General features: G+C 48.1%; 1 protein-coding gene across 1 annotated transcript in view; it reads right to left on the bottom strand.

Annotated features, from left to right (window-relative positions):
- Positions 1 to 834: 834 nt before the first annotated feature.
- LOC141162644 (uncharacterized) overlaps positions 835 to 23,668 on the bottom strand; it is a 34,863-nt gene continuing 12,029 nt past the window's right edge. Inside the window, exon 4 of the mRNA XM_073648971.1 lies at positions 835 to 1,504. Within this exon, the coding sequence (XP_073505072.1) occupies positions 1,023 to 1,504 (482 nt within the window). The 3' untranslated portion in view covers positions 835 to 1,022. The remainder of the gene's footprint in view (positions 1,505 to 23,668) is intronic.

The following is a 23,668-nucleotide window of genomic DNA, read 5'->3' as shown; positions in this document are numbered from 1 at the left end:
ACTGATATACCAGGGCCAGGAGTCACGGAGGCCCAAGAGACCAGGGAGTGTGAACTCCAACAGAAGGCCCTACCACCAGGTCAGCAGGTGCAAGACAGAGACCAAGTTAGGCCTAGCTCCAGGCAGGTCAGAAACTTATCAAGGAAAGGCAAGGAGCAGGAGTCCCCACACCCGCTCACTGGGGAGAGTCCTGATATGCACCCTTCACCCTGAAGTACCCTGGACCGTGACAGAAACGCCACTAGTAAAGGTACTGAATTTGACTGTTGTGTGTGTGCCTATTCTTCCTCCGACCCGGCTGGGTCCCCTCTGTCCTGCATCCCCTCTCCTACACTGCCCTGAGGCCCCGCTCCACCTGTGGGGAGCCACACCAACTAAGCTGCCTGAACACTGGCCTCAGAGAACTGTCACAGCGCTGGTGATCTTCACCAGACACCACAGGTGGCGTCACGAACATTCCCTATCCCATATAACTTCCCCCCTTCTTTTAAGAATAACCCCAGGGTACGGGCCAGGGAGCCGACCACCGCGACATCCCCCAAGATCAGGCAACAACAAGGCCCGGGCGCCGAGTAGTCCCCATCCCCTGGGCGCGTCATCAGAGTCGGGGAATCTCTGTTTTGGCCATTTTTGCCAGATGAGAACGAGCTCCTATTAATTTTGTACACCCTGATAAAGGGTGTGGCATCCAGAGGCCACACCCCTCATTACACAAATATGCGTAGTCTCATCTGCTTTATCAGCAATCAGGTTTATACATTAAGCTCAGAGGTGAGAAATCTGCAGAAATTGGCGATTTGTCACAATACACACTGGTCTGAGAATTCTGCACACAGTGTTCACTGCAGCAAAGGAGGCAAAGACTGATGAGAAGTATATCTGTATATTTAGCATCGGTAAATATTATTAGCATTCAGCAATTACATACAATTTCCCCCGTTTGGTTATTACATAAACACTTTTATCAGGAATTAGATTGATCGCTGCTTTTACGAGCCGGTAATGAGTAATGACAGCGAGATTTACATGATAAGACAACGGCTGTCTTCTTCTTCTCTTCTCCTTGCTTCTGCTCTTCTCATCTCCATTTCTTCCTTGTGCAAGTGATGCAGCAGCAACATGGACAGTGGCACCCTGACTCCCCCAGGATTTCTTTCTTTCTCTCTATTTTTTTCTTCCTCTCTTCTCTTTTCTTTCTCTCTTCTTATCTCATTCTCTTTTTTCTTCATTTCCGCCTCATGTATATACTCCAGAAGGAACTTCTTCCGTTCCCTCCAGTCTCTCCGGGGATTTCTTTCTTGGCTCAGCCGATATTTGACGTCTTCCAGAGCATTATGAAGAATGGTCAGGATATCTCTGGTTCTCCCCCTAGTTTTGATATGATCTTTCTCCGTGTAGTTCTCTACAGATATTACAACCTCGGCTCCCATCAGCTTGATTGCCTTCTCAGCCTCCATGAAGTTTCCACTATTTTTTTTGGTGATGACAACGATCGGTTTTACTCCTGCAAGAGACACAGATGTGAGATAATGTTCTGGGTGATTCCACCATTACTGTATTCATGGTTTAGTAGATGATCGGCAGCGATCGCATCATCTAATGATGAGACCTGGGGAAGGATCCATGTGAGGCCAGAGGTCACACATGGAGAAGGTGAGGAGATAACATCAATAATTCTATGTACGGCTGCAGAATATTCATCTCCTGGAAACACATCTAGGACTTGGGGTGAAGAAGTCCCCAAATTTATAATCAACAAACGGGAAATTGTGGAACACTCTTGGCCAAATGTAAGACCATGAAAAACAATATAAGACGGTTGATGGATTCTGCGTCCATCATCTTATGTATTAATAATGGCAAAAAAACTCCAAGTTCATGAATAGCGGAGTGAGTCCATAACTGGCTCTTATCAAATCCTGAGAGGGAGCTGCTGCAGCCGCTTTACCCGCTGTCAAAATACCTTATTAGTGACAAATCAAGAGTTTACACATCAGAAAAGAGCCCATTTACAGGGGAAAGTCACAAATAATCCAATTGTATCTATTATCACTGCAAAGTATAAAAGAAATATTCTAAATAGAAAAATATAAGACGTACATAAAACACAAGTGTTGTGAATTGATTAAAAAGCAATATCATAAGTAGTCAGTACTGGTAATGTATGAGGAGTGCACTGTGACTGGTAATGTATGAGGGGTGCACTGTGACTAGTAATGTATGAGGAGTGCACTGTGACTGGTAATGTATGAGGAGTGCACTGTGACTGGTAATGTATGGGGGGAGCACTGTGACTGGTAATGTATGAGGAGTGCACTGTGACTGGTAATGTATGAGGAGTGCACTGTGACTGGTAATGTATGGGGGGAGCACTGTGACTGGTAATGTATGAGGAGTGCACTGTGACTGGTAATGTATGAGGAGTGCACTGTGACTGGTAATGTATGAGGGGAGCACTGTGACTGGTAATGTATGAGGAGTGCACTGTAACTGGTAATGTATGAGGAGTGCACTGTGACTGGTAATGTATGAGGGGTGCACTGTGACTGGTAATGTATGAGGGGAGCACTGTGACTGGTAATGTATGAGGGGAGCACTGTGACTGGTAATGAATGAGGAGTGCACTGTGACTGGTAATGTATGAGGGGTGCACTGTGACTGGTAATGTATGAGGGGAGCACTGTGACTGGTAATGTATGAGGGGAGCACTGTGACTGGTAATGAATGAGGAGTGCACTGTGACTGGTAATGTATGAGGGGTGCACTGTGACTGGTAATGTATGAGGGGAGCACTGTGACTGGTAATGAATGAGGAGTGCACTGTGACTGGTAATGTATGAGGGGTGCACTGTGACTGGTAATGTATGAGGAGTGCACTGTGACTGGTAATGTATGAGGAGTGCACTGTGACTGGTAATGTATGAGGAGAGCACTGTGACTGGTAATGTATGAGGAGAGCACTGTGACTGGTAATGTATGAGGAGTGCACTGTGACTGGTAATGTATGAGGGGAGCACTGTGACTGGTAATGTATGAGGGGTGCACTGTGACTGGTAATTTACGTGGAGTGCACTGTGACTGGTAATGTATGAGGGGTGCACTGTGACTGGTAATGTATGAGGAGAGCACTGTGACTGGTAATGTATGAGGAGTGCACTGTGACTGGTAATGTATGAGGGGAGCACTGTGACTCGTAATGCATGAGGGGTGCACTGTGACTGGTAATGTATGAGGAGAGCACTGTGACTGGTAATGTATGAGGAGTGCACTGTGACTGGTAATGTATGAGGGGAGCACTGTGACTGATAATGTATGAGGAGAGCACTGTGACTGGTAATGTATGAGGAATGCACTGTGACTGGTAATGGGTAATGTATGAGGGGAGCACTGTGACTGGTAATGTATGAGGAGTGCACTGTGACTGGTAATGTATGAGGGGAGCACTGTGACTGGTAATGTATGAGGAGCGCACTGTGACTGGTAATGTAAGAGGAGTGCACTGTGATTGGTAATGTTTGAGGAGAGCACTGTGACTGGTAATGTATGAGGGGAGCACTGTGACTGATAATGTATGAGGAGAGCACTGTGACTGGTAATGTATGAGGAGAGCACTGTGACTGGTAATGTATGAGGAGTGCACTGTGACTGGTAATGTATGAGGGGTGCACTGTGACTGGTAATGTATGAGGAGTGCACTGTGACTGGTAATGTATGAGGAGTGCACTGTGACTAGTAATGTATGAGGGGTGCACTGTGACTGATAATGTATGAGGGGAGCACTGTGACTGGTAATGCATGAGGGGTGCACTGTGACTGGTAATGTATGAGGAGTGCAATGTACCTGGTAATGTATGAGGGGAGAACTGTGACTGGTAATGTATGAGGAGTGCACTGTGAATGGTAATGTATGAGGAGTGCACTGTGACTGGTAATGTATGAGAAGTGAACTGTGAATGGTAATGTATGAGGAGTGCACTGTGACTGGTAATGTATGAGGAGTTGTCACGAAAAACACTTGGTCTGGCCTTGCAGCCCTCTGGCGCCCCCTTATTCTGCTGGTCAAGCACAGTATTAACCGAGGATAAGCACGGGCGCAGCTGCTCTAATTTATGTCGACTATTGTGGCACGTGATGTGACAGGACGTATATATATCACCAGTTCCTTCCAGGAACGTATATATACCTCCGTCCTGCCACCCTCAAACCACAGTATCACATAAATACTGGTATACTGCCACCACCGATCGTTTAACAGGTGGATCGGGTACCCGTTAGGTAACGTGAATTAGCGAGTGAGGAACGTGTTTGCTCGACATAGGACAAGAAGAACGAAGCTGGTAAATAATAATGATTTACTCCCGAAAGTGGGCAATGTTTACAAAAGATATACAAGATATTATAAAAGAGACAATTTACATATATGCATAAAACAGTTATTAAAATAAAAGGGGTAAATAATAGCAAAACCTGCGCCATGAGGTGATGGTCTCAGATTCTGTGGGGGGGGAGACTCCCCGGAAATTAGATGTGATTCCTCCACGCAGCGAGGAGTGCTTGCATCTGACGTCCCGGGGTAAGAATGAAGTAAAATGTCCGTTATGGTTTTTAGCAAGGGGCCAAAATATTAGGAGACACCCATGTTGTTTACCTCACATGGGGGCTCGATTTTGTTAACCCACCCAGCTGTACAAGACATAAAAATCCTTCAGATTTCATATCTTGGAATGGGGGGGTCCCACATCCAAGATGGAGACATCATGTTTGCCGTCACCAATATTCATGAAGATGGATATCAAATATGATATCTCTATGACGCTCAGAAGCTCAGAACCCATTTTCCGGGTTTCCGGTGGTTTCTCAGTTATGCAAGATATACTATTATAATTGGGAAAAGGTGAGCATTCCAAAAATGTGGTCCCTGTGTTTGTGACAGTCATGTGCATTATTAAACTCGACATTAAAAGTTTGTACAGTGAAACAATAGGATTGTAGGGAATTTCCAGTTTATACCAGAATGCTTGCTCTTGGCTGAGGTTTTATGGCGGTTATAAAAATTCCTTGTTTGGGGTGAGAAAGAGTGAGTTCTATGTCGGTCTCTTCCAAATGAGCAGGGGGTGGAGATTTAAGACATCTCTCATTTTTTAAACTAGGACAAAAATACATTTTGCCTGACACCTCCCTCTTTTTAGACTGCGCTATGGAGGTAGGACCTTCTGGTACTCCTCCAGGCGTATCTCTGGAGGCTCCCCTCGCCGGTACAACCCATCGGCATTGCCATGCTGGCGGCCTTTGCGGTGTTGAACGGTAAATCGTACTGCTGGAGGGTGAGGCTCCAGCGTAACAACCTTCCGTTGGCACCGGACATGGTGTGCAGCCAACTCAGGGGGTTGTGGTCAGTCACGACAGTGAAGGGGCGCCCGTACAAGTAAGGCTGTAAGCGGTGCAGGGCCCATACAATGGCCAGGCACTCCTTCTCTATGGTGGAATAGGCCACTTCCCTCGGCAGCAGTTTCCGGCTTAGGTACAACACGGGGTGTTCTTGGTTCCCCGAGTCGACCTGGCTGAGTACAGCACTCACTGGCGTCGGTCTGTACAAAGAGTGGCCGTGGGCTGTCGACCGCCTTTAGCACAGGAGAGCTGCTCAGGGCAGTTTTCAAAGCCCGAAAGGCCACCTCGCATTCATCTGTCCATTTGACTGAATGGGGTAGGCTCCTCCTGGTGAGGTCTGTCAAGGGCTTCGCAAGGCTACTATAGTCTTGTACAAAGCATCTATAGTACCCTGTGGTGCCCAAGAAGGACTGCACCTGCTACTTGGTCCTGGGGGTGGGCCAGGACACGATAGCATCCACCTTCCCAGGCTCTGGCTTCAGAGTACCCCCACCTACCCGGTGCCCCAGGTTGTGGACCTCGTTCATGCCCATCTGGCACTTTCCTGGTTTGATGGTGAAGCCCGCCTGGTGAATGCACCCGAGCACCTGCTGCAGATGCTCGAGGTGATCCTCCCAGGTGGGACTGAAGACGGCAATGCCATCCAGGTACGCCACTGCGTACCTCTCCAGTCCCTGGAGCAGGTGGTTGACCATTCGCTGGAAAGTGGCAGGGGCATTTTTCATGCCAAAAGGCATGACCGTAGATTCATACAATCCAAAGGGGGTGATAAAGGCAGACTTCTCCTGGGCCCCGGGGCTCAAGGGAATCTGCCAATATCCCCGACTCAGATCCATAGTGGAGAGATAGCTTGCGCTGGCTAACCGCTCCAGCAGCTCCTCAATGCGTGGCATTGGTTGTGCGTCAGAGGCTGTGATAGCGTTGAGCCCCCTGTAGTCCACACAGAACCGGGTGGTCTGGTACTTCTTTGGCACCAGGACTACAGGTGAGGCCCACGCGCTCTTGGTCCGCTTAATCACCCCCAACTGCAGCATCTCCTCGACCTCCTGGTGCATGACATGCTGCACCTCGTCGGAGAATCGAAGGCTGTCCGTCGGAGTGGGGCATGATTCCCGGTGTCCATTTCATGGACTGCCGCCTCAGTCCTGCCAGGCAGGTTGGTGAACACTGCTTGGAAGGGTTTCAGCACTGCTCGCATCTGAGACCTCTGGTCTGCGGAAAGCAAGGCGCTTATCTCTACATCCTCTAGGGACCCGCTGGCCTTCGCTTGGGCCAGCATGTCCAAAAGGGGGTCGTCCTCCCCATCCTCGGGCAGGCTGCAGACCGGTAGGACACAGGCTCCATGTTCTTGATAAGTCTTCATCATATTAACGTGAAAAGCCTTCCACCTACCCTGCGCGTGGTCAAGAGTGATCACGTAGGTGACCGGGTTGAGATGTTGGTGAATGACGTACGGGCCTTCCCAGGCCGCCTGAAGCTTGTCCTTTGGTACGGGGACCAGCACCCACACCTTCTGACCCACCTGTTAGGGCCGCTCTCGGGCGTTCTGGTCGTACCAATGCTTCTGGTCAGCCTGGGCTTGCACCATGTTGTCATGCACCAACTGCGTCAAGGTCTGCATCTTGTCACGGAAGCGCATCACATACTCCACGATGGACACTCCTGGGGAGCTTGGCTCTTCTTCCCAGAATTCCCTTATCAACCCAAGGGGTCCTCGGACACGCCTGCCATACAGGAGCTCAAAGGGGGAGAACCCCGTCGAGGCCTGTGGAACCTCTCTGCAAGCAAATAACAGGTGTGGGAGGTAATGCTCCCAGTCGCGTCCCTGGGTCTAAACCAGCATTTTTAACTTCTGTTTGAGGGTACTGTTGAATTGCTCACACAAACCATTGGTTTGGTGATGATACACGCTCGATACCAGATGCTGCACCTGCATTTTCTTACATAGGGCCTCCATTAAGTGAGACATGAACTGGGTCCTCTGGTCGGTAAGCATCTCCCTGGAAAAGCCTACTCGCGAAAAGATGGCCAAGAGGGCATTCGCCACATTATCCGCCCTAACTGAGGACAGGGCTACTGCCTCAGGATACCGGGTAGCATAGTCTACCATGGTAAGGATGAAACATTTTCCAGAGCTGCTGGGTATGGCCAGTGGTCCCACAATGTCCTCAGCAATCCTCTGGAAAGGCTCCTCTATCACTGGCAAAGAGATCAGGGGGGCTTTGGGAGCTGGCCCTGACTTTCCCACTCTTTGACACGTGGTACAGGAGCGACAGTAGTTCACCACATCCGTCCCCATTTTGGGCCAATAAAAGTGGTGAGACAGCCGGGCCTTGGTTTTGCTGACCCCCAAGTGTCCAGCGAGTGGAATTTCATGGGCGATCCGCAATAACTCATCCCTGAATTGGTAGGGGACGACCAGCTGTCTTTTCCTCAGCCACTCCTGTTGGGGTGTACAGGGAACTGTCTCCCGGTACAACCTCCTTGGTCCCAGAATACCCTCTCCTTATCCGACTCGGAGGTGGGTTTCTCAGCGAGGATCCTTAACATCTCCAGGCTAGCATCTGAGTGCAGAGTAGAGATGAGCGTTGTTCTACTCGAACTGTTCGCCAATCTCAAATTCGAGCTGTTTTGGGCGGTGTTCGAGCCGTTCGGCGAACACGAACAATTTGAGAAAAATTCGGCTGTTCGAGGTTATGTTCGATAACTGTTCGTGCACCAAAATCATAACTGGATTTTTTCTCAGTAATGATGAAAATTAATGTTAATACGCAGTTTGAGTGTACAGCGGGGTGGGGGGAGGGGCAGGGGATGGATCTCTGCAGGAACAATGAAGATCTCCATTTTTTTTTTCTCTTTCCCGCATTTACAGTGGGGAGGTGCAATCTGTCAGCCTATCAGCAGCGCACACACGGAGCGAAGTGCTTTTTTTCACACAAGCAAGGGCATGTGTCATTGGCAGTGTATGTCACATGTCCTTGCCCTATAAGACCAAGCCATTTTCCCCGTCGCCACCATTTTCTCACTGCTGCAGCTGCGTGTTAGACGGCACCGCTGTTGCTGTGTGCGCTATACCTTGTTAATTTCAAGCCAATTTTCGCACAAATCTACAGATAGCTTGGGAGTAGGGAATAGTTGTGATTGCAGTCCTTTTAAGGACTAGGTTACAGCATTTCCTACGACTTTTATCAGGCAGGTCTGTGCTCTTAAATAGATAGATTGTGGGAGTAAAGACTAATTGTAATTGGAGTCCTTTTCAGGACTAGGTTACATCAGTTCCTATCAGTTTTTGCCAGGCAGGTCTGTGCCAGTGCTGTGCAAGTTTTTTTCACAGCATTTGGCTGAATCTAGCAAAGCTAATCCTTTTTGGCCTACTGCAGAGTGTGTTAGTCAGTGGAGTAGCCTATCTGTGTTGCAAGATATACCACCTGTGTATAGAATACCAATTTTTTTACTGCACCTAGTGAAGTAAAATCTTTTGGGCATAGCATCATTCTATTAGTCCATCTATACTGACCTACGTCAGGTTGCAAATTGAATATAATTTTTTTCTGCATCTACCTCTGAAAAAATATTGGGCTTCTAGCTGTGTGTGGGACTTGTTCTATTAGTCCATCTATACTGACCTCCATCAGGTTGCAAACTGAATATATTTTTTTTTGCATCTACCTCTGAAAAAATATTGGGCTTCTAGCTGTGTGTGGGACTTGTTCTATTAATCCATCTATACAGACCTCCATCAGGTTGCAAACTGAATATATTTTTTTCTGCATCTACCTCTGAAAAAATATTGGGCTTCTAGCTGTGTGTGGGACTTGTTGTATTAGTCCATCTATACTGACCTCCATCAGGTTGCAAACTGAATATATTTTTTTCTGCATCTACCTCTGAAAAAATATTGGGCTTCTAGCTGTGTGTGGGCCTTGTTCTATTAATCCATCTATACAGACCTCCATCAGGTTGCAAACTGAATATATTTTTTTCTGCATCTACCTCTGAAAAAATATGTGGCCTTCTAGCAGTGTGTGGGACTTTCTCTATTAGTCCATCTATACTGACCTCCATCAGGTTGCAAATTAAAAATAATTTTTATCTGCATCTATAGTACCTCTGAAAAAATATTTGGGCTTCTAGCTGTGTGTGGGACTTGTTCTATTAGTCCATCTATACTGACCTCCATCAGGTTGCAAATTGAATATAATTTTTATCTGCATCTAGCTCTGAAAAAATATTTGGCCTTCTAGCAGTGTGTGGGACTTTCTCTATTAGTCCATCTATACTGACCTCCATGAGGTTGCAAATTGAATATAATTTTTATCTGCATCTACCTCTGAAAAAATATTTGGGCTTCTAGCTGTGTGTGGGACTTGTTCTATTACTCCATCTATACTGACCTCCATCAGGTTGCAAATTAAAAATATTTTTTTCTGCATCTACCTCTGAAAAAATATTGGGTTTCTAGCTGTGTGTGGGACTTGTTGTATTAGTCCATCTATACTGACCTCCATCAGGTTGTAAATTAAAAATAATTTTTATCTGCATCTACAGTACCTCTGAAAAAATATTTGGGCTTCTAGCTATGTGTGGGACTTGTTCTATTAGTCCATCTATACTGACCTCCATCAGGCTGCAAATTGAATATAATTTTTATCTACATCTAGCTCTGAAAAAATATTTGGCCTTCTAGCAGTGTGTGGGACTTTCTCTATTAGTCCATCTATACTGACCTCCATCAGGTTGCAAATTGAATATAATTTTTATCTGCATCTAGCTCTGAAAAAATATTTGGCCTTCTAGCAGTGTGTGGGACTTTCTCTATTAGTCCATCTATACTGACCTCCATCAGGTTGCAAATTAAAAATAATTTTTATCTGCATCTACCTCTGAAAAAATATTTTTGCTTCTAGCTGTGTGTGGGACTTGTTCTATTAATCCATCTATACAGACCTCCATCAGGTTGCAAACTGAATATAATTTTTTTCTGCATCTAGGTCTGAAAAAATATTTGGCCTTCTAGCAGTGTGTGGGACTTGTTCTATTACTCCATCTATACTGACCTCCATCAGGTTGCAAACTGAATATATTTTTTTCTGCATCTACCTCTGAAAAAATATTGGGCTTGTAGCTGTGTGTGGGACTTGTTCTATTAATCCATCTATACAGACCTCCATCAGGTTGCAAACTGAATAAAAAATTTTTCTGCATCTACCTCTGAAAAAATATTTGGGCTTCTAGCTGTGTGTGGGACTTGTTCTATTAATCCATCTATACTGACCTCCATCAGGTTGCAAATTGAATATAATTTTTTTCTGCATCTAACCCAGCCAATAGTTTTGGCCTGATACCACAGTTTGGCCACTCAGCTCTGCTCGGTTCCCATCCATTGTTTTTTTGTGCAAACAACTCCAGAGTTGTGAATTAGTTAACCACCAAAATGAGTGGAAAAAGGCCTGCTGCTGGTGGAAAGGGGAATAGGCGTGTTGGGAAGGGGAAAAAAGGTTGTGTCCGTGGGGTAGGTGTTAAAGCAACAGTAACATCTGCAGAAGAAAGACCATCTTCCAGCCAAACTAAAATGTCTACTTCTTTTAGCGGACAATGTGATAAGATCCCTTTCTTACGGCCACGCCAATCGCTACAAATTCCAGATGAGGCACAAAAACAGCAGGTGCTTCAACGGATATCATGTGCTCCTTTAAGTGGGCTCTCCTCCACATCAACTTCAACATCACAAATACTCCAGTCCTCAAAGGTGTCACCCCAATCGCACTTGCTTCCTCACAGCTCCCAAATCTCCAGCTGCCCGTCTGAGTATGAGGTAGAACAGATGGTTGAGTCTGCAGAGCTGTTTACTCATACTATAGCCTGGGAATCAGAGGTCGACTCCAGCGCTTCTGTGAATCCAGACGAGGAAATGATCTGCACTGATGCCCAGAATCTTTATGAGTCGGATCCAGGACCAGACGCAGAAGGTTCTGACCATAATGTAGACCCTCATTCCCAAACTGTAACTCCTGTTGGTGGAGACAATGAGGAAGACGATGATAAGACTCAAATACCTGATTGGAGCGACAACTTTAGTTTTTTGTCAGGGCAGGAACAGGTTGGCTCTGAGGACGACGGGTGTGATAACGCACAGAGTGATGATGATGAGGTTGGAGATCCCACTTACTGTCAACCCACAGTCAGCCAAGAGATGAGGTCAGCAGAGGAGGTGGAGGAAGATGCTAGTGACGACGAGGTCAGGTTGCGCCTTCCTGGACAGAGACGTAGTACTGGAAGCACGTCAACAACTGCATCCTCAAACACAACTCTGCCTCTCACCACAAGTCGTGGTGGCTCTTCAGGTCGCATGGGTGCTAAGCCTTGCATAGCCTGGGCATTTTTTCAGATCGATAAAGATGACCCAACTCGTGTTATCTGTAACATTTGTCAGCAAAAGCTAAGTAGAGGCCAAAAAATACATAGTTTGAGTACTTCATGCATGAACCGGCACATGGACATGAAGCATAAGTTGCAGTAGGAAGCTCAGTGTGCTACAATGCGGCCTAGCCGGCCGGGCCAACCGCCGTCTGCCATATCTTGTGCATCCGCGGCCTCTTCATCCTCTGTGACTGGGGGGACAGCAGTCACACCTGTTTTGGGGCGCAGACCTGCCACCTCTTTACCCGCAACAGCCAGCGTGATTGGCAGGTCATCATTTTCTTTGGAGGTGGTAACACCAGCTGGTGTTGAGCGCTGTCCGACATCGATAGCACCACCTTTGGATCAAGGCAACCTAACATGTCCGCCTGCATCTTCCTCACAGACCGGCAGTTTGCCGGGGACACCCTTATCAACCCCGTCTAAGCACAATAGCCAGCCCTCGGTCCCTCAGATGTGGACAAGTAAAAGACCATTTCCTCCTAGCCATGAGAAAGCTAAGAGGTTGAATTTCACCATCTGCAAGCTCTTGGCTACAGAAATGCTGCCTTTCCGCCTGGTGGACACAGAGGATTTTCGATACCTTATGTCCGTCGCAGTGCCCCAGTACCAGATGCCCAGTCGGCACTACTTCTCAAAGAAAGGTGTGCCTGCGCTCCACCAGCATGTCGCACACAACATCACCGCTTCTTTGAGAAACTCTGTGTGTGACAGGGTGCATTTCACCACAGACACTTGGACGAGTAGGCATGGACAGGGGCATTACATGTCGCTGACTGGGCACTGGGTAACTATTGTGACAGCAGGACAAGGGGCTGCTGTCCAAGTCTTGCCGTCCCCACGAGTTGTGCGTCAATCCTCTTTATGTCAAAGTTCCTCCACTGCTTCTGCCTCCTCAACCTCCTCTCGGTCTTCCACCTGCACCCAAAGCCTGTCTGGTCATGCCACAAGCTTTCTAACTGCGCAGAAGGGATCCTGCACACCTCCTTACTATGCTGGCAGTAGGGCTCAACGTCATCAGGCGGTTTTTACATTGAAATGTCTGGGAAATGTGAGTCACACAGCTGAGGAGTTGTGGTCAGCTCTGGAGAACCAATTTCATGAATGGTTGTCTCCACTGGACCTGAAACCAGGGAAGGCCGTGTGCGACAATGCTGCAAACCTGGGTGCGGCCCTTCGCCGGGGCAATGTCACACACGTGCCTTGTATCGCTCACGTGTTGAACCTGGTTGTCCAGCAATTTTTAGCCCACTATCCCAGACTAGATGGCCTTCTGCAGAGGGCACGGTCGCTGTGTGCTCACTTCCGCCGTTCGCATCCCGCAGCTCAGCGACTTACATCTCTACAGAAGTCGTTGGGCCTGCCACTTCACCGGCTAAAATGCGATGTGCCTACCCGGTGGAATTCAACTCTGCACATGTTGCAGCGACTGTGGCAGCACCGACAAGCCCTGGTGCAATACGTTCTGACGTATAGCCTGGGCCAACGAGATCCAGAGGTGGGGCAAATCACGCTGGAGGAGTGGTCTCAGATCAGGGACCTATGCACCCTTCTGCACAGTTTTGAAATGGCGACGAAGATGTTTAGTGCTGACGATGCCATTATCAGCATGACTATTCCGGTGATTTACATGCTGGAGCACATGTTAAACAGAATTCGGAGTCAGGTGGTGGCACAAGAGGAGGTGGAGGAAGTAGAGGAGGAGGAGTTGTATGCGGAAGGGCTAACATCTGCAAGGTCCAGGCAGTCGGCAGCACCAAGGCGGCAGGCATGTGAGGGTGGGGGAGATGGTTTTACCAGGGCGCATGGTAGCAGCCAAACTAGTGAGGAAGGTGCAGGAGCCCAGGAAGAAGTGGAGGACGAACTGATGGAAGACTCATCAGATGAGGGAGACCTTGATCACATTTCTGTTGTGCGAGGTTGGGGGGAGAGGACAGAGGAAGGAAGCATGATTGTTACCTCGCCACCAACACAACAGGGACTTGGTGCTCCTGGATGCGCAACACACATGAGTGCCTTCTTGCTGCACTACCTGCAACATGACCCTCGAATTGTGAGAATTAGAAATAATCCTGACTACTGGGTTGCCACACTGTTAGATCCCCGGTACAAAAGTAAATTTGCAGAAATTATTCCTGCCATAGAAAGGGATGCACGCATGCAGGAGTATCAGCAGAGACTGTTGCAGAATCTTACATGTGCTTTTCCACAAAATACCAGTGGTGCACGTAGTGAATCTCACAGTTCCAACTTGCCAAACGTGGGACCGTCAAGTGTTCAGCACTCAAACCGTAACAGAACCACAGTATCTGCTGGTAACATCAATTTTGCGGAATCATTTCACCACTTTTTTAGCCCATCCTTTGCAAGGCCACAGGAGACAAGAAGTCTGACACATAGTCAACGCCTAGAGACGATGGTACAGGAGTATCTCCAAGTAAACATTGAAGCCATGACTGTGTCACTGGACCATTGCTCTTTTTGGGCTTCCAATCTGGATAAATGGCCGGAGCTAGCCACTTACGCCTTGGAGATCTTGTCATGCCCCGCAGCCAGCGTTCTGTCTGAACGTGTGTTCAGCGCTGCTGGTGGTGTGCTGACAGATAAGCGCACGCGGCTCTCCACTGATAATGTAGACAGACTCACGTTCATAAAGATGAACAAATCATGGATCCGAAACGACTTTTCTACCCCTGTGTCATCCTGGGGAGAGTAAAAGCTTGATGATTGGTTAAAATCACCCTACCAACCGTTTTAAGCTTTCAAATTACTAATCATGTTTATCTGTATCTTGGCTGGAAAATAATTTGGGCTTTGTAGCAGTGTGCAGCACTGATTCTATTAGGCCATCTATAATAAGCTCCACCAGATTTAAAATTACTAATCATGTTTATCTGTATCTTGGCTGGAAAATAATTTGGGCTTTGTAGCAGTGTGCAGCACTGATCCTATTAGGCCATCTATACTAAAGCTTCACCAGATTTAAAATTAATAATAATTTTTAGCTGCATCTAGCCCGGAAAATAATTTTGGGGCTCCGAGATGTGCAAGACACATAAGTGCCTTCTTGCTGCACTACCTGCAGCATGACCCTCATATTGTCAGAATTCGAAGTAATCATGACTACTGGGTTGCCACACTCTTAGATCCCCCAAACTTTTCGATCAACCTTTTCATTTTAATAAAGACCAAAAAAATGGTCATTTTTGAAATTATAAGCATTAGCAGGTTGTTAGAAACTGAAATCAAACAGTTTTCAACTCAAAACTTTATTCTAGGTGATGTTACATTTTCACATAGGACCCCTTGTTCGAAAGGAGCTTCTGAACTCTCTCGTCCATTGAATTTGTCAGGTTTTGGATGGTTTCTGCTTCAATTGTTTTGCATGAGGACAGAATACCCTCCCAGAGCTGTTGCTTAGATGTGAACTGCCTCCCGCCATCATAGACACTCCTTTTAATGATGCTCCAAAGGTTCTGAATGGGGTAGAGGTCAGGGGAGCATGGGGGTCACACCATAAGTTTGTCCCCTTTTATGCCCATATCAGCCAGAGATGCAGATGTTTTATGTGCAGCATGAGATGGTGCATTATCATGCAAAAAAATGATCTTGCTGTGAAATACACGGTTCTTCTTCTTGAACCATGGCAGGAAGTGCTGTTTGAGAAAATCCATATACATTATGGAGTTCATCTTTAGCGCCTTCAGGGATCCTAAAGGGGCCGACAATCTCTCTCCCCATGATTCCAGCGCAAAACATTACTCCACCTCCTCCTTGTTGGCGCTGTAGCCGTGTTTGCGTGGGGTGTCCATCAACCAGCCATCCTCCACTCCATCCATCTGGACCATCGAGCGCTGCACGCTACTCATCCGTGAACAAAACAGCTTTGAAATCAGTCTTCATGTAATGTTTGGCCCACTGGAGCCATTTCTGCTTGTGTGAAGTGGATAGAGGAGGTCGACAGGATGGCGTATGCACAGCTGCAAACCTCTGAAGGACCCTGCATCTTGTTGTTCGGGGACGTTGGAGGCACCAGCAGCTTCAAAAACTTGTCTGCTGCTATGACAAGGCTTTTTTGCCGCTGCTCTTTCAACCTGACGTAATTGCCTGTAGGAAAGAGTCCTCAATTTGCCCTTATCAGCACGCACACGTGTGTACTGTGAATCAGATACATACTTCTTGATTGCCAAGACACTTCATCCTGATCATCGCACAATGTTGATTGTAGTCATGCCTTGACCTAAACACTCCACAATTTGTTGCTTCTCAGCAGCCGACACATCCTTTTTCTTTCCCATTTTGGCAGAAAATGTAGGCTGCTTAATAATGTGAGACAGCCTTCTTAAGTAGTCTTGCCTTTCATTGGACACACCTGCCAAACTAATTAGCACAGGTGTCTGCAATTGCTTACAGTGATATAAAGAGCCCTGACACACATCACCATCAATGAGTTTAACTGACAAACAAACAAATTCTTCCCTTATCACTCCTAAACACTTTTTGCATAATAATTTGGAACGCAGTGTACATGTGCTTTTCCACAAAACACCAGTGGTTGACGAAGTGAATCTTACAGTTCTAACTTGCCAACCGTGGTCTGTATGGAGTTGTTCAATAAAGGGCCCAAAATTAAGATAACATAGATGGGAGAGGTCTCTATGAATAGAAATTCCTAAGTATTTGATACCCTGTGAGGGCCAGGCAAAGGGAAAGCTGGACTGGATGGAATCCTATATGGATTTGGGGAGGGAGACATCGAGGGCCTCAGACTTCGCTGCATTGATTTTAAAATTTGACCATGTAACAAAGTGATCTATTTCAGCCATAACAGCATGGATGGATATATGTGATTGAGTGATATATACTAGGACATCATCAGCAAATAGAGAGCACTTGTACTCGGTGCCTCCCACCTCAATCCACCTAATATTGGGGTTATGGCGAATTGATGAGAGCAGGTGCTCCGTCACTAGGATGTATAAGAGAGGGGACAGAGAACATCCCTGCCTTGTCCCATTGGTGATTGTGAAAGGTGATGAAAATGTTCTGACGCGCCCCCTGGGCCTTGGGACACCTGGAGCCGGACCCTTTTTGGTGGATGCTGGTGGTTGTAGTCTCCGTGGCGGCGACCCGGTTCCGTGGCTCAGGGCGGTCAAACCAGTGGCGGAACTATTTATGTGGTTTTGATGTTTAAATGTCCGACTACGCCACCCGTGGATTGCGGTCAGAGTGAACCGCCGCTCCAGGGCAGACCGCTGAGGCTGGTGTTGTGGGTGCAGCAGAGCGTAGCATAACTCCCCACGGGAGGAGTATAGCCTCAGGGCAGTGTATGTGGAGGATGGGGGTGATGGTGCAGGGCAGCAGCAGTAACGACACGGAGTCAGTGATGCAGTCCAGGGCCTTTACTCACAGTTCTTATTATCCAGACCACGTCTGCAGGTAACGGCTGCCCACGTCGTACTGTGCTCACCAGGTGAGGGACTCAGACAACTCCCAGATAACTTTGGAGCGCTTCACAGGACCCCCTTTGTGTGTCCTTTGTCTGGCCTTTCTTACCAAACCTTCTGTCCGGCTGCCTCGGGCCTCCTCTTGGTAAACTTGGCGCCAGTTTCCCTGACCCTATGTGGTGCCTTCCTAGCGGGTGTAGCGAGGGGCTGCGCCACATAAAATGTCACAGCCTCCTGTTTCTAGCTGAGGGTCGTTTCCTGCCTCCACTAGTTTCGGGGACCGGTCCCCCCCTTTGGCCTGACCCCTCCACGCAGGTGGATTCGGGCGTGTGGTGGCGACTCGCCCGTCCGCACCCCTGGGATCCCTTCGTTCCTCGTTCCTGGAGCCTTCTCCGCTCCTCTTCCTTCCTTCTCCCTCTTCCAGGCCTGGGCCTCTGTTACTAGGCCCGCCCCCGGAGCAGAGCTCATGCAGAGCCCCTGCTCCCTGCCACTTCTGCTCAGACTTCTCTGCACTGAACTAAGATGGTGCCCACCTTTTATACTCCCTTCTCAATGCACCCAGGAACTGCTTCCTCCCTGCTCCTGCACTACAGGGTTCCCCTTCCTCAGTGTTCCCTCCCGCCACTCCAGCCAGGGACAGGGACTGTCGTGCCCATCTCAGGGGCATATTGGTCGCCCTGCCCCACGGCAATGTGGTGTAATGCATGCAGGTGTCGGGTCCTGATCCACACTACATCCTTACCTGAGAGTGAGATATCACACCTCTGGGTGAGGTGCAATACCTCTGTAGCAACCGAGCCCTCAGGGTGCTACAGTTCCATTTATCTTCAGCCTAGGTGACGTATTGCGATACAGGGCCGTGATTTTGGCTATAAAAGGGTCCCCTAGACCCCTACCCCAAGCTTTTTAAGAGAATCATATATGGCGTGCCAGGAGACTCTATGGAATGCTTTCTCAGCATCCAAAGAGAGTATCTAATTACAAATTTTTAACTGCATCTAGCCCAGGAAATACTTTGTGCCTAGTAGCAGTGTCTGCTAGTCAGCGGACTATCCCGGCTGTTAAGCAAGCTACACCACCTGTAGTTTGGACACTTAATTTTTTCAAAGGAAATGCTTTGGGACCACGGGATACTCAGTGAAGAGCATCAGGAGGCACCCCAAGGCATAGGGGCTGGGACTGGCAGTAGGATGCCTTGCGGTGGACAGCCGAGCTCGATCCTTATAAAAGCTTTTTAACTGCAGCAGCTTTAGTGGACGCTACTGGAGCTGGAATTACGCGGCTGCTGGCATGAGACTTGCCCTCCAATAGATCCTTGTAAATGGATTTAAAGTGTATTCATTCAAATTAGAGAGACAATTTAAATTAAAAAGCTTAGAGCTGCCTCCACCACAGGGGGGCTCGCTCGACCCACCAGCGGACAGGCACCAGTATTGGGAGAGGGGGGCTGGCCGTCAGGGTTCACCGCGGCTCTGGCACAAACCCGGCGACGCGGAGGTGGCACGGGCAGGAGCGGACTGAACGTGTCGGCTTCTCACTTTTTGGATTTTAGAAGGGCATGACATGCCTATATCTGTGTCTCCCCCTCCTTTTACTCCTCCACCTCTTTTCTTTTCACATGACTATATGTACTTGTCACTTTTCCATGTGTTAGTTGTGTCTTCTGAGCAGTTTGTCAGCTTTTGGACACCTTTGAAGGTGTTTTCTATGTGTTTCTATGTGTTTTTGTTTGCCTGCCATTGGTTTTAACGGTGTTCGAAGGTGTTCGACGAACAGTTCGACGAACAGTTTGGCGAACACACGGGTGTTCGACGAACCGAACCAAACTCGAACACTACGGGGGTGGCTCAACACTAGTGCAGAGCTGCCTGAAACTCCTGGCTGGAGGAAGCCAGAAGTGAGGTTAAGGCCACGTCACCACTGGGACCCTCTGGGACCGGCTCTGGGTCCATACCTGATTCTGTTATTCCTCTGTCCGAGGAGGGTCCAGAAGGCAGGGCGTTACTTGCGTTCTGGGAACTCTGACCGTGGGTAACAGCGGCTATATAGGCCGTCTCCCCGGGGAATAACACCGTCCCATCATCCTGTGCGGCTATGAGTACTACTTCCCCTTCCTCCCCCATTACCTCAGGCACAGTGCTACGTATGGGGCAGCTACCATCAGCCAGGTAACCATCTGTTGTGACACTGGTCGCTGGCACAGCACCACCTGCTTCTTGGTCCCCGTGCCTCTCCCCATTACCCTTAGCAATGACATTTGCTCCTGCTAGGGGATCCTCAGCAATATTGCCCCGCAGCGTGACATGGCTGAGTTCTCCTGTACCTTCCAAATCATCATCATCGTCATCGGCATCGTCATCATCATCATCGTAAAGCATTGACATTCACATTATCAGCATTAACCTTACCAACCGTATCAGATCGGGGAGGGGTGTCAGGGACATGATAAGCAAACATCCTCCCCAAATCAGTTCCCAACAAAACATTTGCAGGTAGGTTTTCAGATACTCCCAGTTCCTTCACCCCACTGCTCGCACCCCAATCAATAAAAACCCGGGCCATGGGCAAGGGGCATCGGACGCCCCCAATCCCGGCGACAGTCATGGTCTTTCCCAGAATAAGCTCTTCAGCGGACACCAGTTCAGGTCGAATGAGGGTTCGTTCAGCCCCAGTGTCCTTGAGGCCTACAGTGACAGTGTCCCCCACCATGACAGACTGCAAGTTTTCACAGGCCCTCCCAACCGGCCCACCCACCAAAAGAACTGATGCATTAGGCCCTGGGGCCTTGGATGGGGGGTTCTTCCTCTGCTTCTCTGGGCAAGTGGCACTGAGATGACCAGTCTGGTTGCAGAAATAAAACCTGCGGGCATCAGATGCAGGCCGGGCATTGGTAACGGGGAAAAGGCCTCCGGACGGTCGGCTGGCAGGGGCAGGGATGGTGGTTGATGGCTTACCCCCTTTCCAGCTGGCGACGACCGGCTTCTGCACATCCGGTCTTCGGTTGGCCTCGTAGGTGTCTGCGATCTGCGCTGCTTTATTGGCATCTGGTGGCTCCCGATGCATCACAAACTGCCGTACCTCAGTCGGACACAGATGCTGGAACTGGTCTTTCACCATCAGATCCTTTAGCTCCTCAAAGGTGGTCGCTGACAGTCCTTGGATCCACTGCTCAAAGTTGGTTCGGCGCCCATGCACCACATCGCTGTAACTGTCGTGCGGTCCACGTTGGAGGTTCCGGAACTTTTTATGGTACACCTCAGGAGACAGTTGGAACCTCTGGATTAGGGCCTGCTTAATGGCATCATAGTTCCCATTGAAGCTCGGAGGAAGAGCCACAAACACATCAAGAGCTTTGCCTCGCAACCCTGCTGTTAAGTATTGGGCCCACTGGCCCTCAGGTAGCTGGTATTGTCTGCAACGCTTTTCAAAATCCCTCAGAAAGGTGTCGAGGTCGCCGTCCTTTTCCATCGCAGGAAAATGCTCTGGATGGGGTTTAAACAAGGTCGAATTGTTGGTCTCACCGTTCCGTGAGGTGGATGCTGGGATCCCGAGTTGGGCCATCTGCAGTTCATGGACCCTCTGGTCTTGGGTCTCTTGCTCGGCTCGCTCAGCCTCTCGCTCGGCTCTCTCGGCCCTCTCGGCCTCCTGGTGCTGCTGAATTACTTTCAGCCGTCCTTCATGATCCTCTGCAGGAAGTTGCTGTAGAGCCATCTGCAGATAGGGGTCCACGCTGCCCTGGTCGCTGATGCGGCATGCGTCTACAGGTGGGACCCCTGCAGCAGTACTGTCCATATCTCGGCTGACCCCTGGCCCTGCTGAGGTCAGAAGAAGGGCTTGCTCTGCCTCCAGTTGCGCCAGTGCAGCAACAATTTGTTCTTTGTTTTTGCCGAGGGGGTCAATGCCTCTGGTTATACATATTCCAATAAGAGTGTCTTTTTTCTGCTGGCTGTACCAGAGCTCCCCAACGATGACCATGATCACCAAAATACGGATAGAAAAGAAAAAACGAAGAAAGGTAGGGGTAACTGCTACACATACAGTATTGTCTCAGATCTAATAAACACTGAGTTCGATCTTCAAAACTTTTGTGCAGGGTCCAGGTAAGAACCGTGCAAGTTTTTAGTGAGAGGAATGATTGCTCAAACCAGATCACTAATGTCCTATGATCCCACCGCTTGCCACCAATTGTCACGAAAACACTTGGTCAGACCTTGAAGCCCTCTGGCGCCCCCTTATCCTGCTGGTCAAACACGGTATTGACCGAGGATAAGCACGGGCGCAGCTGCTCTAATTTATGTCGACTATTGTGGCACGTGATGTGACAGGACGTATATATACCACCAGTTCCTTCCAGGAATGTATATATACCTCCGTCCAGCCACCCTCAAACCACAATATCACATAAATACTGGTATACTGCCACCACCGATCGCTTAACAGGTTAGGTAACGTGAATTAGCGGGTGAGGAACGTGTTTGCTCGACGTAGGACAAGAAGAACAAAGCTGGTAAATAATAATGATTTACTCCCGAAAGTGGGCAGTGTTTTCAAAAGATATACAAGATATTATAAAAGAGACAATTTACATGTATGCATAAAACAGTTATTAAAATAAAAGGGGTAAATAATAGCAAAACCTGCGCCACGAGGTGATGGTCTCAGATTCTGTGGGGGGGAAGGCTCCCCGGAAATTAGGTGTGATTCCTCCACGCAGCGAGGAGTGCTTGCGTCTGACGTCCCGGGGTAAGAATGAAGTAAAATGTCCGTTATGGTTTTTAGTAAGGGGCCAAAACATTAGGAGACACCCATGTTGTTTACCTCACATGGGGGCTCGGTTTTGTGAACCCACCCAACTGCACAAGACATAAAAATCCTTCAGATTTCATATCCTGGTATGGGGGGGTCCCACATCCAAGATGGAGACATCATGTTTTCCGTCACCAATATTCATGAAGATGGATATCAAATATGATATCTCTATGACGCTCAGAAGCTCAGAACCCATTTTCCGGGTTTCCGGTGGTTTCTCATTATGCAAGATATACTATTATAATTGGGAAAAGGTGAGCGTTCCAAAAATGTGGTCCCTGTGTTTGTGACAGTCATGTGCATTATTAAACTCGACATTAAAAGTTTGTACAGTGAAACAATAGGATTGTAGGGAATCTCCGGTTTATACCAGAATGCTTGCTCTTGGCTGAGGTTTTATGGCGGTTATAAAAATTCCTTGTTTGGGGGGAGAAAGAGTGAGTTCTATGTCGGTCTCTTCCAAATGAGCAGGAGGTGGAGATTTAAGACATCTCTCATTTTTTAAACTAGGACAAAAATACATTTTGCCTGACAGGGGAGCACTGTGAATGGTAATGTATGAGGGGAGCACTGTGAAAGGTAATGTATGAGGAGTGCACTGTGACTTCTAATGTATGAGGGGTAATGTATGAGGAGTGCACTGTTACTGGTAATGTATGAGGAGTGCACTGTGAATGGTAATGTATGAGGGGAACACTGACTGGTAATGTATGAGGTGTGCACTGTGACTGATAATATTTGAGGGGAGCACTGTGACTGGTAATGTATGAGGGGAGTACTGTGACTTGTAATGTATGAGGAGTGCACTGTGACTGGTAATGTATGAGGGGTGCACTGTGACTGGTAATGTATGAGAAGTGTACTCTGACTGGTAATGTATGAGCAGTGTACTGCGAATGGTAATGTATGAGGAGTGCACTTTGACTGGTAATGTATGAGGAGAGCACTGTGACTGGTAAAGTATGAGGGGAGCACTCTGACTTGTAATGTATGAGGGGAGCACTATGACTGGTAATGTATGAGGAGTGCACTGTGACTGTTAATGTATGAGGGGAGCACTGTGACTTGTAATGTATGAGGAGTGCACTGTAACTGGTAATGTATGAGGAGTGTACTGTGACTGGTAATGTATGAGGAGTGCACTGTGACTGGTAATGTGTGAGGAGAGCACTGTGACTGGTAATGTATGAGGAGAGCACTGTAACTTGTAATGTATGAGGGGAGCACTGTGACTGGTAATGTATGAGGAGTGCTCTTTGACTGGTAATGTATGAGGAGTGCCCTGTGACTGGTAATGTATGAGGAGTGCACTGTGACTGGTAATGTATGAGGGGTGCTCTGCGACTGGTAATGTATGAGGGGAGCACTGTGACTGGTAATGTATGAGGAGTGCACTGTGACTGGTAATGTATGAGGGGAGCACTGTCACTGGTAATGTATGAGGAGTGCACTGTGACTGGTAATGTATGAGGGGAGCACTGTGACTTGTAATGTATGAGGAGTGCACTGTGACTGGTAATGTATGAGGAGTGTACTATGACTGGTAATGTATGAGGAGTGCATTGTGACTGGTAATGTATGAGGGGAGCACTGTTACTGGTAAT

Source organism: Phyllobates terribilis, unplaced genomic scaffold (assembly GCF_046119375.1).
Source record: "Phyllobates terribilis strain yellow unplaced genomic scaffold, ASM4611937v1 Scaffold_9__5_contigs__length_417890890, whole genome shotgun sequence".
In the NCBI taxonomy this organism is placed as follows: domain Eukaryota; kingdom Metazoa; phylum Chordata; class Amphibia; order Anura; family Dendrobatidae; genus Phyllobates; species Phyllobates terribilis.
The sequence above is the reverse complement of the archived record's forward strand: the minus strand, read 5'-3'. Positions and strand labels throughout refer to the sequence as shown.